Source organism: Seriola aureovittata, chromosome 17 (assembly GCF_021018895.1).
Source record: "Seriola aureovittata isolate HTS-2021-v1 ecotype China chromosome 17, ASM2101889v1, whole genome shotgun sequence".
Taxonomy (NCBI): Eukaryota; Metazoa; Chordata; class Actinopteri; order Carangiformes; family Carangidae; genus Seriola; species Seriola aureovittata.
The window spans coordinates 14,318,990-14,335,429 of record NC_079380.1 but is presented as its reverse complement, the minus strand read 5'-3'; the positions used below and the strand labels follow the sequence as shown (position 1 = coordinate 14,335,429).

General features: G+C 31.9%; 1 protein-coding gene across 2 annotated transcripts in view; it reads left to right on the top strand.

Annotated features, from left to right (window-relative positions):
* Positions 1-6,907, top strand: part of prkcab (protein kinase C, alpha, b) — a 108,142-nt gene extending 101,235 nt beyond the window's left edge. For both annotated transcript variants that reach the window (XM_056401153.1, XM_056401152.1), the window contains 3 exons: positions 282-389; positions 2,000-2,140; positions 4,434-6,907. In XM_056401153.1, coding sequence (XP_056257128.1) covers positions 282-389; positions 2,000-2,140; positions 4,434-4,598 — 414 coding nt within the window. In that variant the 3' untranslated portion in view covers positions 4,599-6,907. The remainder of the gene's footprint in view (positions 1-281; positions 390-1,999; positions 2,141-4,433) is intronic.
* The last annotated feature ends 9,533 nt before the right edge of the window (positions 6,908-16,440 follow it).

Sequence of the window (16,440 nt, the reverse complement as noted above, 5' to 3'; positions counted from 1 at the left end):
ATAATTGCTAGTTGCAGCTCTGTCAATGACAAATTATAAAGATCATGGTTTTTCCATATTTTCTAAAATTTTTGACTTTTGTGGCTTTATGGCATTTACCATTTCAACTATGAACTGTTATAAAATAATATATAACAGGATTTGTGGTTTATTTATCACTTATGAGACAGCAAATGTTGTAATAGCGCATAGACCTGTCGGTAATACCTACAGAGATAATATTTTGATTAACTGGAATATCATCATTCACATCTCTTTGACTCTGTGTTTGTCCTCTTCAGCCACCGTTTGATGGAGAAGATGAGGATGAGCTCTTCCAGTCCATCATGGAGCACAATGTGTCCTATCCCAAGTCCATGTCAAAAGAAGCTGTATCCATCTGCAAGGGAGTAAGTAATATTTACAGGGTTTCATAAAGCATACCACTGCTGTCATTTAAATGCTGGTGCAGATTTAAAATTAACTTGTTATTGTTGCCTGGTAGTATAACAGAAAGCAGGGCCTGTTCTGACAAGCTTTAACATTCAAGTGATGTGTCAACTACTAAAAAGCATTGCCATCAGATGCCATGCTGCTATTGTTGTTCATCAAAGTAATTAAAGCTGGAAACATGTATTTTGTGAAAACGATAACAGGGAATTTGGTAATTATTACATTTAAAAGCTTATGTATTTTAATACAGTCGATTTTCAGATTAAAACTGAGCTGTTGTAAATTAATGGGCACTCCAGTGATTTAGTATTGCACCTCAATAAAGTTTAGTGATTTGTGAGAGAGACCAAACAAGATTAAGTGTCTACAGTCATACTAGTGACTCTGTGAGGCTCTAGTTAGGCATAGAGGTGCTTTGAGCTAATTGCTAACATTAGCATGGCAACATGCTCACAACGACAGTGTTAACAACGCTAACATACTGATAGTAGGTAGGTATAATATTTATCATGTTAGCATGCTAATATTTGCTAATTCGTACGAAACAGAAAGTGTAGCTGGGGCTGTCAGGAATTTCTTTAGTTCCTTTAGTTTCCTATAATGCAGCTTGTCAGCACCTTTCATTAGATCCTCTAAGCCTGCTAAATGCCCATGTCTTTCATACTTCATGCTCACAGTTAAATGTGCCTCAAAATAACCCTAATGACATCACTATGACATCACCAGGGTTATTCTCTCAAACTTGATTTTACCACTGTTTTCATAGTTGTAGAGTTGAAACAATTAATCCATTAGTTGATTTACAGAAAAATTCATCTGCAACAATTTTGATAATTCTCTTTTTTTTCTCCGTTTTTGTTTTCATCCAACTCCAGCAGTAAATAATTTTGTAGTCAGTTGTTCCTCAACACAGTTGGTAAAGTCGAGTCATAGATTTGCATGGCTTTCAGAAATGGTGCTTTACTTAGCGACCACCTGGTCTGCTCACAACTGGCCATCACTTTTCTGTCATCATCACACTTATGCAGCGTCATGGTTGCCATGGTCATTATTTACCAACAAGGAAATTATTTTTTTTTAAGAATCAATTTACACACCAGAGCAGATTCAATTAAGATTCTGTCCCATTCTGATCAAGTCTTTTAATAACATACACCGCCTCAGAGCCGGTGACAGAGGAGATTGTTCTGACCCCTCCTCATTCTTAGCTTCACATCTCATTTTCAAAAAATGATTCATGGTTGAAATTAAAGTGGCTGCTGAATCACAAAAAAAAAAATTGAGCTAAAGAAAGGCAGCGCAATTTCCTGTGACTATTTTAAAGCTGGTTGAGTGAAAACAGTTTGAGTATCAGTCTGGTTCTGCATAATGTTGCTGACGTGATAGTGTAATATAATAATATAACGCAGGCAAGAAGTGAAGATTCAAAAGTGGATATACATGCTTGCTTCAAATATATTGCAGCTTCTTACTCTTTCTCCTCTCCCTATTTTTACCTTTTCTTTCCCTCAAGCACCAAACTGCCTCTGTCACATCTTCTAAAATGTCTTCCTCTGTTTGTCACCAGCTGATGACCAAACACCCATCAAAGCGTCTTGGCTGTGGCCCAGAGGGAGAGAGGGACATCAGAGAGCAGGCCTTCTTCAGACGCATCGACTGGGACCGCCTGGCCAACAGAGAGATCCAGCCGCCATTTAAACCCAAAGTGGTGAGTGATGCTGCGAGCGAGTGTGTGAGAGAGTGTTTATTGTACATGTGTTTATACAGATGATTGGTGTAAATCTGGGTATGTGCAGCTGAGTGTCTAAAATCAAATAAGAACATCAAATTGACCAGTCAGTCATACTCTATCATCTATGGAAGAGCAGTTGTGAAACCATTTACATGGATAAAATATCTATATATGAATATCAGTAATTAGTTATAACAGCTAATTAAATAAAAAACAATAAGTCCATAAAACATCCTGCTCATTGATTTACAACATTGCCTATAATGGTCGAATACAACCAAAGTCGTTTAAGGGAGAAATTTAAACGTTTCTGATGTTAGACAAATTTATATCTTATTACAGAATATACTTTATTGTCATATTGCTCAATTCACTCTGAAAAACAACATCTTATTCTATGTCACTTTGTCATTTTTGCAAACTTTAAGTTATATTTCCAACCAAATGCTACACATTTTAAGCAAATTTGCAGAAAACATATGCATGCAAATCAGTGTGGTTTGTGGTTAATTTTGTCCGGTGAAGATGTTTTCCATTCTTTGACATTTGAAACATTATGACTATAAGATAAAGGTTCAGGGTTAGAGTATCGAGAGTGTCAAGTATCCCCCTTTATCCCCATCTCTCACTCTTCATCATAATATCACCTGTTGTAATTTGCGTTACAAGAATTTATTTTTGCTACTTTCCACTGAGTCTGGCATTTATGTTCTTTTCAAGAATTCAGGCAGCTGTCCACACATACTTTGTAGTTCTTTCATCTATTGCTTATTCTTTGAGCTTTTTTGTATGTCACAGTCAGTGGCAGCGATATGTTTGTCAATGCTAGTAACAAGAAGGAGGTAAACGGGCAAGGTGCAATACATTATTATTTATTCAATGGATCAACCTTTTCCCAAAATTCTCAGTATTAATACACTGTCTCTACCTAAGTCAAGGGATGTTTGCAGCTCATGAAATGCATAACACACATAAATATTTCCAAATGCAGAAAGAGATCATGGATGAGAAACCAATGGACACAACAGTATCAGAAAATGACCATTAAACATCCAGCAGTGTGTTTTATTTCCCTTATGATCCTATTAAGGTTTTTCTTGCCTTTCGGCGTTCTGTGTGTGATGCTACAAATAGAAAACACTTGAAAAAAAAAAAAAAAAGCAATCTGTGTCATTCTTGAATGAATCACTGCTGAACAATTCAGATACTTCCTCAGAGAGACTTTAAGTGTATATACAGTACATAGGTGCATATTGTATGTCTGTGTTCCCATTCATCTTTACCCAGTGTAATGGTCTTTCTGCACCCAGCAGAGCATGAGGCTGGATCCCAGCTGCAACCACCCACCCGCTGCCACTGTCATATGCCCCCCCCCAAACACCTAAACCTCCTCCTGTCACCACAAACGCTCCTTTTCTGTTTGTAAACCCCCCCCGCATCCTCATCCCCTTGCTGCCCACAGTGCCTGAAGCAAGCGCTGCCACAAAGGATTAAAAATAGCTCTCTAAGAGCAGAGTCCCCTGTACTTCCACACAAGGGCCACAATAAATGCAGGGTTACACAGCGGATGTATGTGTCTCCATTTACGGAGGGGGGAGGAAAACATTTGCTAGAAGTGGATCCATCCATTCAGGGGGTTTTGTGTGGTGTTGTGTCACAGTTGTGAGCTCATACACTGCGTCATTAATTGGTCTGAAGGGTGCTCGCAAACAAAAGATTGATCTGAGGCTTTATAGCTTGGCTTCTGTAATACTACAAAGCAGCTGAAAATGCCTGACATGCTGATATGTCCCCTGGGAAAATGTGTCGCAAACAGCAGTTGCTGAAATCCGCTAGTGACTACAGATTTGTTTGGTTTTTTATGTTGTGTATTCCACAGTTGAATTTGTCACATTTGCTCAAAAAAGTGTTGCGACTGTGCTGATGCATAGCAATATCCATATATCCAGCTGCATCAGACACATGACAGCCTGGAGTGAAGCTGCACACTGATGCTGATGACCTCCAAAGTGCTTAGGGTTAGCTTCTAATCTAATTATAACTTCTGCCCTGCTACACATAAGACTTCGACATTTTCCTGCACCACCTTCCCTCTGGGATTGTTAGGAAGCTTTCTAATAAAAGACTTGTGAGGAAAAGCCTATTAATCAAAAGTCTACAATCCTGTGAACGATAACCGTTAACTTCTTTTTGTAGTCATTTAAACTCTAGAGATCGAAATAATGATCAGCCCTCTCCACATCTAACAGTTTTTTCTACCCTCTTTCAGTGCGGCAAAGGAGCAGAAAATTTTGACAAGTTTTTCACACGTACCCAGCCTGTGCTGACCCCTCCCGACCAGCTGGTCATCGCCAACATTGATCAGAGCGAGTTTGCTGGTTTCTCCTACATCAACCCTCAGTTCATCCATCCATCCCTGCACAGCGTTGTATGAAAAGGGTGACCAACGTGAAAAAATATGGACTGTCACTGAATACAGGACCCTTCCAAAATCCAACAAACGTCCCCTCTGTCAACAGACTCATATCATCCTCTGAAGTGTTCTGTCTACTAGTTACCAATATCTGTGTACAGAAATGACTGAGGAGAGAGGGGGTAAGTGTTAATATTATGTTAAGTACAATCCGAAGTGAGTGAAAAAGTAGAAGGCACTGATATTTTCCCCTAAACATCTCATTATATGTTCTTCTGAATCTGTATCTGTGTTTCTCCGGACCTGCAGCCTTTTTCTCGTGTATGAATGTGTCCCAGTATCAGTTACTATCTCATTAGGTATTAAACATGCAAGACCCTTCTCATCCCATTTATGTTCACCATTTTACTACGCAACAAGCTGCAATGCACGACAAGAACGGAGATTTTTTTTCCGATCTGTCCCGGCTTTATCTACTTCTGAACTGCTACATGTGTATATTATATTTATATACTCACAGAAAGAGGTAGTATACTGTTACATGAGTGCCAAAGTAGAAGTGGAAGAAAACATTTCTATTGCAGTTCGTTTCTTGAAGTCCTTGTAATGTTTTCCCCCTCTAGCCTTCCCAACAGTGTCAACACAATAAAGCCCCTACGCAGGGATCGTTTCTATCTGTTGTTTTGTAGAACGTGGAATTACACTGTATCCAATCAACATAGAGAAACAGAAGCACATTCTGCTTACAGTTACAATCTGTCTGGACCTTTTCAAAGCAGTGGGTGTTGCCTACAGTGGGTGAATGCAGAATATATGGTCAGAAAACTGTGGATCAAAGAGACAGTATTTTAAAGTATAAAGATGTTATTTCCATACGCACAAAGCAGATCTCTGTTGCATGCTTATTTTCTGACTGTATGAGCAGTAGACTCTAGGATGCAGTACGTGTCTGGTATCATTGTAAAGTTTAGTATTATGATATAAACTACGTTGATATATAATTGTTGTATGTTATGAAGAGTCTTATTCTGAAGAAGTTTCTAATTGTTAAGGCAAAAGGTTTTGTTCCTGTTTTATGTTCTGCTTAACTCAACTTTTATGTCCTAATGTATGTCCTTATTTTTTTTTGTTTCTGTTTTTTTTTTGTAAATATGTTTCAAAAGAGATGTTTCGAAAAGAGAAGTTACTTGCAGATTTTATACTATGAACTGAATGTGCTTTTATTACCTTAGACAGTTTGAACATTTCTATGTTTAGATTACCCCGAAGAAGAGATATATAATGTTTGGCTGAATCTTTGGTAGCTTTGGTATCAGCAAACCTTGTTATATGTATTTCCACTATTTATCCATTGTTTTCTACTACTCAGTGTCATATAGAGAATATGCAGCACCTACTGTGCGTGAAACAGTTGAATGCCCTTTTGCCTTGGTCGTCTCAGGGCTGGCTCCCTCTGTAACAAACTGAATTCAAAACCAAGTTAATGGTATGAGGATTTCAGAAAACATGTCTTTTCTTTATATATTGTGTGCATGCCTGAGGCGAGGCCTGATCTAAGCATGAGAAAGACCCCTGCATGATACAGAGATCCCCGATGTGGAGCATGGAGTTTCCCCACCTTGTTGCACAGAGTGAGACAAACCAGTCCAACGAGCATCGTTTGCTTTTCTGCTCATCTCTTTTCACTCGCTGTCATGTAGCCCAACCTTTTTGGCTAAAAGGCTGAATTTTGAACAGACAAATATATGTAAAATATTTATGTTGGCTTTTTGTTTCATGGTGCCAAACTGAGTCTTTTTGTTTCCAGTCAGGTTTGTCGAGCAGTTTTTTTTGTTTTTTTTTTCTTTGAGAGGCTACTACTGCGGTACACAAAGCTACAACAGTGAGATTTTGTAAAACTACCAAATTTAGAAAGGCTATCTACTGTACCACAGCTCTTAACCCCCTGAATGATTTACTTATCATGTAGACTGCAGCTGTCACATCCGGACCAAAATGGGATTTATTTTAAAGCTTTTAAAGTTTAAAAAAAAAAAAAAGAATGTTTACATATCTCACATTGAGAAACTGTTTCAGAGGAGAGATAAAAAAATAAATAAATAAAAAAAAAAAACAAAAACAGAGATTTAAGACAACCTTTGGACCCATGACAAAGATAACCAAATGTTAGGCCAGTCAGGGTACAGTACCACTACAGGCTACAATTAGAGCCACAGGGATGTTTGTATGTGTTTCCTTCCACTGCCCCTGCTTTTGTTAACCTGGTTCTTCTTGTTCCTCTGTTCATTGTGCTATGACAGATACTGTGTAAAAATAAAGTATGAAAAATATTTGTGAGCTGTGTTTTATTTTGGGGGAAAGTTGCTGCAGTTCAGCCTGAACACGTTGCTTACCAAATGATCAGAGAGTAATACATTTGTCAATTTTTACTGATTTTTCTTCTAACCCTTAGTAGGGGGCCTGATCTCTAAATTGTTAACCACTGGACTAAAATGCCTAACTGTATATAAAATAGATAATAATGAGATTTATGATAAAAATAAAAAGACAATAACAGGACAAGTAATATAACTAATAATGAGACCAATAATGAGAATAATAGTAATAAGTTGATGACTTAATCACAGATCCAGAATCTGCTCCAGAGGCAGAAATACCTGCAGAAAGTAACAGGAGGAGAGAGAAGAGGTGAGTGATTTAAAAAAAAAAAAAAAAAAAAAAAAAGGGAAAAAAACAAGAGACCATCTCGAGATCCAATCACACCAGAGGAAGCTGGAGTAATCGGAGAGAACCCACGCAGGCACAAGGACAACATGCACACTCTACACAAAAAGGCCACAGGCCCAGGGTTCAAAGAAGAACCTTCTCACTGTGAGGTGACAGTTCTGAACACTACCCAACCGTGACATCTATACAAAAGTCATAGTAAAAACATCATACTATAATCAAGGCATAGAAAAAGACATAGTACAGTAATGGCATGAAAATGTCGTGAAAAATGTCAAAGAACATTAGGGCACAAAATTGTCATAGTATGGTAAGTCATAAAAATGTCAAAGTATAGGAAGGTATAAAAATGACAGTATAGAAAGGCATGAAAAAGTCATAAAAATGTCAAAGTATAGGAAGGTATAAAAATGTCATAGTATAGTAAGGCATTAAAAAGGTCATAAAAATGTCAAAGTATATTAAGGCGCAAAAATGCCATAAAAATGTCATAGTATAGTAAGGCATATAAATACTATAAAAATGTCATAGTATGGCAAGGCAAAAAAATGTCATAGTATAGTAAGGTGCAAAAATGCCATAAAAATGTAAAAGTATAGTAAGGTATAGTAACGTCATAAAAATATCAGTAAAGTAAAGCGCAAAAACTCCATAAAAATGTAATAGTATACTAAGGCATAAAAATGCCATAAACATGTAATAGTTTAGTAAGGCATAAATATGCCATAAAAATATGATAGGATGGTAAGGCATGAAAATGTATGTCATAGTATAGAAAGGCGTGAAAATGTCATGAAAAATGTAATAGTATAGTAAGGCATAAAAATGCCATAAAAATTGTCATACTATAGTAAGGCATTAAAAAAGTAAAAAAAATGTCATATTATAGTAAGGCATAAAAATGCAATAAAAATGTCATAGTATAGTAAAGCATAAAAATGCCATAAAAATTTGATAGTATGGTAAGGCATAAAAATGTATTTCATAGTATAAAAAGGCATGAAAATGTCATAAAAAATGTAATAGTATAGAAAGGTAAAACAAAATGTCATAATATGGTAAGGTATAAAAATGTCATAGTATAGTAAGGCAAGTATAAAAATGTCATAGTATAGTAAGGTATAAAAATGCAATAGAAATGTCATAGTATACTGAGGTAAAAAAAATGTAAAAAATTTCATAATTCATGTAATACTATAGTAAGGTATAAAAATGGCATAAAAATGACATAGTATACTAAGGCATAAAAATGCCATAAACATGTCATAGTATAGTTAGGTTTAAAATGTCAGAAAATGTCATAGCATAGTAAGAAATAAAAATGCCATAAAAATGACAGAATAGAAAGGCATGAAAATGTCATAAAAATATAATAATATAATAAGGTATAAAAATGTCATAAAAATGCCATGGTATAGGAAGGATTAAAAATGCCATAAAAAATATCAAAATATAGTAAGGTATAAAAATGTCATAAAAATGTCATAGTATAGTAAGGTATAAAAATGCCATAAAAATCTCATAAAAATGTCGTAGTATGGTAAGGCATAAAAATATCATAGAAAGGCATGACAATTTCATAAGAAATGTCATAGTATAATAAAGTATAAAAATGTCATAGTATAGTAAGGTATAAAAATGCCATAAACATGTCATAGTATACTAAGGTATAAAAATATCATAGAAATGTCATAGTATAGTAAGGCATAAAAATGCCATAAAAATGTCATAGTATAGTAAGGCATTAAAAATGTCATAAAAATGTCATGGTACAGGAAGGAATAAAATGCCATGAAAATATCATTGTATAGTAAGGCATTAAAAATGTCATAGTATACTAAGGTATAAAAATGTCATAGTATAATAAGGTATAAAAATGTCATAAAAATGTCATAGTATACTAAGGTATAAAAATGTCATAGTATAATAAGGCATTAAAAATGTCATAAAAACGCCATGGTATAGGAAGGATTAAAAATGCCATAAAAAATATCAAGATATAGTAAGGTATAAAAATGTGATAAAAATGTCATAATATAGTAAGGTATAAAAATGCCATAAAAATGTCATAAAAATGTCGTAGTATGATAAGGCATTAAAAATGTCATAAAAACGCCATGGTATAGGAAGGATTAAAAATGCCATAAAAATGTCATAGTATAGTAAGGCATAAAAATTTTTTATGCCTTACTATACTATGACATACATTTTTATGCCTTACTATACTATGACATACATTTTTATGCCTTACTATACTATGACATACATTTTTATGCCTTACTATAATATGACATTTTTTGACATTTTAAACCTAACTATACTATGACATACATTTTTATGCCTTACTATACTATGACATTTTTATACCTTATTATACTATGACATACATTTTTATGCCTTACTATACTATTACATTTTTATGGCATTTTTGTGCCTTACTATACTATGACATTTCTATTGCAGTTCGTTTCTTGAAGTCCTTGTAATGTTTTCCCCCTCTAGCCTTCCCAACAGTGTCAACACAATAAAGCCCCTACGCAGGGATCGTTTCTATCTGTTGTTTTGTAGAACGTGGAATTACACTGTATCCAATCAACATAGAGAAACAGAAGCACATTCTGCTTACAGTTACAATCTGTCTGGACCTTTTCAAAGCAGTGGGTGTTGCCTACAGTGGGTGAATGCAGAATATATGGTCAGAAAACTGTGGATCAAAGAGACAGTATTTTAAAGTATAAAGATGTTATTTCCATACGCACAAAGCAGATCTCTGTTGCATGCTTATTTTCTGACTGTATGAGCAGTAGACTCTAGGATGCAGCAGTACGTGTCTGGTATCATTGTAAAGTTTAGTATTATGATATAAACTACGTTGATATATAATTGTTGTATGTTATGAAGAGTCTTATTCTGAAGAAGTTTCTAATTGTTAAGGCAAAAGGTTTTGTTCCTGTTTTATGTTCTGCTTAACTCAACTTTTATGTCCTAATGTATGTCCTTATTTTTTTTTGTTTCTGTTTTTTTTTTGTAAATATGTTTCAAAAGAGATGTTTCGAAAAGAGAAGTTACTTGCAGATTTTATACTATGAACTGAATGTGCTTTTATTACCTTAGACAGTTTGAACATTTCTATGTTTAGATTACCCCGAAGAAGAGATATATAATGTTTGGCTGAATCTTTGGTAGCTTTGGTATCAGCAAACCTTGTTATATGTATTTCCACTATTTATCCATTGTTTTCTACTACTCAGTGTCATATAGAGAATATGCAGCACCTACTGTGCGTGAAACAGTTGAATGCCCTTTTGCCTTGGTCGTCTCAGGGCTGGCTCCCTCTGTAACAAACTGAATTCAAAACCAAGTTAATGGTATGAGGATTTCAGAAAACATGTCTTTTCTTTATATATTGTGTGCATGCCTGAGGCGAGGCCTGATCTAAGCATGAGAAAGACCCCTGCATGATACAGAGATCCCCGATGTGGAGCATGGAGTTTCCCCACCTTGTTGCACAGAGTGAGACAAACCAGTCCAACGAGCATCGTTTGCTTTTCTGCTCATCTCTTTTCACTCGCTGTCATGTAGCCCAACCTTTTTGGCTAAAAGGGCTGAATTTTGAACAGACAAATATATGTAAAATATTTATGTTGGCTTTTTGTTTCATGGTGCCAAACTGAGTCTTTTTGTTTCCAGTCAGGTTTGTCGAGCAGTTTTTTTTGTTTTTTTTTTCTTTGAGAGGCTACTACTGCGGTACACAAAGCTACAACAGTGAGATTTTGTAAAACTACCAAATTTAGAAAGGCTATCTACTGTACCACAGCTCTTAACCCCCTGAATGATTTACTTATCATGTAGACTGCAGCTGTCACATCCGGACCAAAATGGGATTTATAGTAAAGCATTAAAAAAGTGAAAAAAATGTCATAAAAATGTAATAGTTTAGTAAGGCATAAAAAATATCATAGAAATGTCATAGTATAGTAAGGCATAAAAATGCCATAAAAATGTCATAAAAATGTCATAAAAATGCCATAAAAATGACAGAATAGAAAGGCATGAAAATGTCATAAAAATGTCATAGTATAGTAAGGTAAAAAATGTCATAGTATACTAAGGCATAAAAATGCCATAAAAATGTCATAGTATAGTAAGGCACAAAAATGCCATAAACATGTCATAGTATAGTTAGGTTTAAAATGTCAAAAAATGTCATAAAAATGTCATAGTATACTAAGGTATAAAAATGTCATAGTATAATAAAGTATAAAAATGTCATAGTATAGTAAGGTAAAAAATGTCATATTATAGTAAGGCATTACAAACGTCATAAAAATGTCATAGTATAATAAGGCATTAAAAATGTCATACTATACTAAGGTATAAAAATGCCATGGTATAGGAAGGATTAAAAATGCCATAAAAATCTCATAAAAATGTCATGGTACAGGAAGGAATAAAATGCCATAAAAATGTCATAAAAATATAATAATATAATAAGGTATAAAAATGTGATAAAAATGTCATAAAAATGCCATAAACATGTCATAGTATAGTAAGCATAAAAATGCCATAAAAATATAATAATATAATAAGGTATAAAAATGTCATAAAAATGCCATAAAAATTGTCATACTATAGTAAGGCATAAATATGCCATAAAAATGACAGAATAGAAAGGCATGAAAATGTCATAAAAATGTCATAAAAATGCCATAAAAAATATCAAAATATAGTAAGGTATAAAAATGCCATAAAAATCTCATAAAAATGTCATGGTACAGGAAGGAATAAAATGCCATAAAAATGTAATAGTATAGAAAGGCACATAAATGCCATAAAAATGTCATACTATACTAAGGTATAAAAATGCCATGGTATAGGAAGGATTAAAAATGCCATAAAAATCTCATAAAAATGTCATGGTACAGGAAGGAATAAAATGCCATAAAAATCTCATAAAAATGTCATAAAAATGTCATAGTATAATAAGGTATAAAAATGTCATAGTATAGAAAGGCATGAAAATGTCATAAAAATGTCATAGTATATTAAGGCATAAAAAATGTCATAGTATAGTAAGGTAAAAAATGTCATAAAAATGTCATAGTATAGTAAGGCATAAAAATGTAATAGTATAGAAAGGCATGAAAATGTCATAAAAATGTCATAGTATAGTAAGGTATAAAAATGTCATAGTATAGTAAGGCATTAAAAATGTCATAAAAATGTCATAGTATAGTAAAGCGCAAAAATGCCATAAAAATGTCATAGTATAGAAAGGCACATAAATGCCATAAAAATGTCATAGTATGGTAAGGCATAAAAAATGTCATAGTATAGTAAAGCGCAAAAATGCCATAAAAATGTAATAGTATAGTAAGGTATAAAAATGTCATAAAAATATAATAATATAATAAGGTATAAAAATGTCATAAAAATGCCATGGTATAGGAAGGATTAAAAATGCCATAAAAAATATCAAAATATAGTAAGGTATAAAAATGTCATAAAAATGTCATAGTATAGTAAGGTATAAAAATGCCATAAAAATCTCATAAAAATGTCGTAGTATGGTAAGGCATAAAAATATCATAGAAAGGCATGACAATTTCATAAGAAATGTCATAGTATAATAAAGTATAAAAATGTCATAGTATAGTAAGGTATAAAAATGCCATAAACATGTCATAGTATACTAAGGTATAAAAATATCATAGAAATGTCATAGTATAGTAAGGCATAAAAATGCCATAAAAATGTCATAGTATAGTAAGGCATTACAAACGTCATAAAAATGTCATGGTACAGGAAGGAATAAAATGCCATGAAAATATCATTGTATAGTAAGGTAAAAAATGTCATAGTATACTAAGGTATAAAAATGTCATAGTATAATAAGGTATAAAAATGTCATAAAAATGTCATACTATACTAAGGTATAAAAATGTCATAGTATAATAAGGCATTAAAAATGTCATAAAAACGCCATGGTATAGGAAGGATTAAAAATGCCATAAAAAATATCAAGATATAGTAAGGTATAAAAATGTGATAAAAATGTCATAATATAGTAAGGTATAAAAATGCCATAAAAATGTCATAAAAATGTCGTAGTATGATAAGGCATTAAAAATGTCATAAAAACGCCATGGTATAGGAAGGATTAAAAATGCCATAAAAAATATCAAAATATAGTAAGGTATAAAAATGTCATAAAAATGTCATAGTATAGTTAGGTTTAAAATGTCAAAAAATGTCATAGCATAGTAAGAAATAAAAATGCCATAAAAATATCAGTATAGTAAAGCGCAAAAATGCCATAAAAATGTAATAGTATATTAAGGCATAAAAATCCCATAAAAATGTAATAGTTTAGTAAGGCATAAATATGCCATAAAAATATAATAGTATGGTAAGGCATAAAAATGTATGTCATAGTATAGAAAGGCGTGAAAATGTCATGAAAAATGTAATAGTATAGTAAGGCACAAAAATGCCATAAAAATTGTCATACTATAGTAAGGCATTAAAAAAGTGAAAAAAATGTCATATTATAGTAAGGCATAAAAATGCCATAAAAATGTCATAGTATAGTAAAGCATAAAAATGCCATAAAAATTTGATAGAATGGTAAAGCATAAAAATGTATGTCATAGTATAGAAAGGCATGAAAATGTCATAAAAAATGTAATAGTATAGAAAGGTAAAAAAAAAAGTCATAATATGGTAAGGTATAAAAATGTCATAGTATAATAAGGTATAAAAATGTCATAAAAATGTCATAGTATAGTTAGGTTTAAAATGTCAAAAAATGTCATAGCATAGTAAGAAATAAAAATGCCATAAAAATATCAGTATAGTAAAGCGCAAAAATGCCATAAAAATGTAATAGTATATTAAGGCATAAAAATCCCATAAAAATGTAATAGTTTAGTAAGGCATAAATATGCCATAAAAATATAATAGTATGGTAAGGCATAAAAATGTATGTCATAGTATAGAAAGGCGTGAAAATGTCATGAAAAATGTAATAGTATAGTAAGGCACAAAAATGCCATAAAAATTGTCATACTATAGTAAGGCATTAAAAAAGTGAAAAAAATGTCATATTATAGTAAGGCATAAAAATGCCATAAAAATGTAATAGTTTAGTAAGGCATAAATATGCCATAAAAATATAATAGTATGGTAAGGCATAAAAATGTATGTCATAGTATAGAAAGGCGTGAAAATGTCATGAAAAATGTAATAGTATAGTAAGGCATAAAAATGCCATAAAAATTGTCATACTATAGTAAGGCATTAAAAAAGTGAAAAAAATGTCATATTATAGTAAGGCATAAAAATGCAATAGAAATGTCATAGTATACTGAGGTAAAAAAAAATGTAAAAAATGTCATAATTCATGTAATAGTATAGTAAGGTATAAAAATGGCATAAAAATGGCATAGTATACTAAGGTATGGAAATGTCATAAAAATATCATTGTATAGTAAGGCATAAAAATGCCATAAACATGTCATAGTATAGTTAGGTTTAAAATGTCAAAAAATGTCATAGCATAGTAAGAAATAAAAATGCCATAAAAATGACAGAATAGAAAGGCATGAAAATGTCATAAAAATATAATAATATAATAAGGTATAAAAATGTCCTAAAAAATGTCATAGTATAGTAAGGCATAAAAATACCATAAAAATGTCATAGTATACTAAGGTATAAAAATATCGTAGAAATGTCATAGTATAGTAAGGCATTAAAAATGTCATAAAAATGTCATGGTACAGGAAGGAATAAAATGCCATGAAAATATCATTGTATAGTAAGGTAAAAAAAAGTCATAGTATACTAAGGTATAAAAATGTCATAGTATAATAAGGTATAAAAATGTCATAAAAATGTCATAGTATAGTAAGGTATAAAAATGTCATAGTATAATAAGGCATTAAAAATGTCATAAAAATGCCATGGTAAAGGAAGGATTAAAAATGCCATAAAAAATATCAAAATATAGTAAGGTATAAAAATGTCATAAAAATGTCATGGTATAGTTAGGTATAAAAATGCCATAAAAATATAATAGTATGGTAAGGCATAAAAATGTATGTCATAGTATAGAAAGGCGTGAAAATGTCATGAAAATGTAATAGTATAGTAAGGCACAAAAATGCCATAAAAATTGTCATACTATAGTAAGGCATTAAAAAAGTAAAAAAAATGTCATATTATAGTAAGGCATAAAAATGCCATAAAAATGTCATAGTATAGTAAAGCATAAAAATGCCATAAAAATTTGATAGAATGGTAAGGCATAAAAATGTATGTCATAGTATAGAAAGGCATTAAAATGTCATAAAAAATGTAATAGTATAGAAAGGTAAAAAAAAATGTCATAATATGGTAAGGTATAAAAATGTCATAGTATAATAAGGTATAAAAATGTCATAAAAATGTCATAGTATACTAAGGTATAAAAATGTCATAGTATAATAAGGCATTAAAAATGTCATAAAAACGCCATGGTATAGGAAGGATTAAAAATGCCATAAAAAATATCAAACTATAGTAAGGTATAAAAATGTCATAAAAATGTCATAGTATAGTAAGGTATAAAAATGCCATAAAAATGTCATAAAAATGTCATAGTATGATAAGGCATAAAAATATCATAGAAAGGCATGACAATGTAATAAGAAATGTCATAGTATAATAAAGTATAAAAATGTCATAGTATAGTAAGGCATAAAAACGCAATAGAAATGTCATAGTATACTGAGGTAAAAAAAATGTAAAAAATGTCATAATTCATGTAATAGTATAGTAAGGTATAAAAATGGCATAAAAATGGCATAGTATACTAAGGTATGAAAATGTCATAAAAATATCATTGTATAGTAAGGCATAAAAATGCCATAAACATGTCATAGTATAGTTAGGTTTAAAATGTCAAAAAATGTCATAGCATAGTAAGAAATAAAAATGCCATAAAAATGACAGAATAGAAAGGCATGAAAATGTCATAAAAATATAATAATATAATAAGGTATAAAAATGTCATAAAAAATGTCATAGTATAGTAAGGCATAAAAATACCATAAAAATGTCATAGTATACTAAGGTATAAAAATATCGTAGAAAT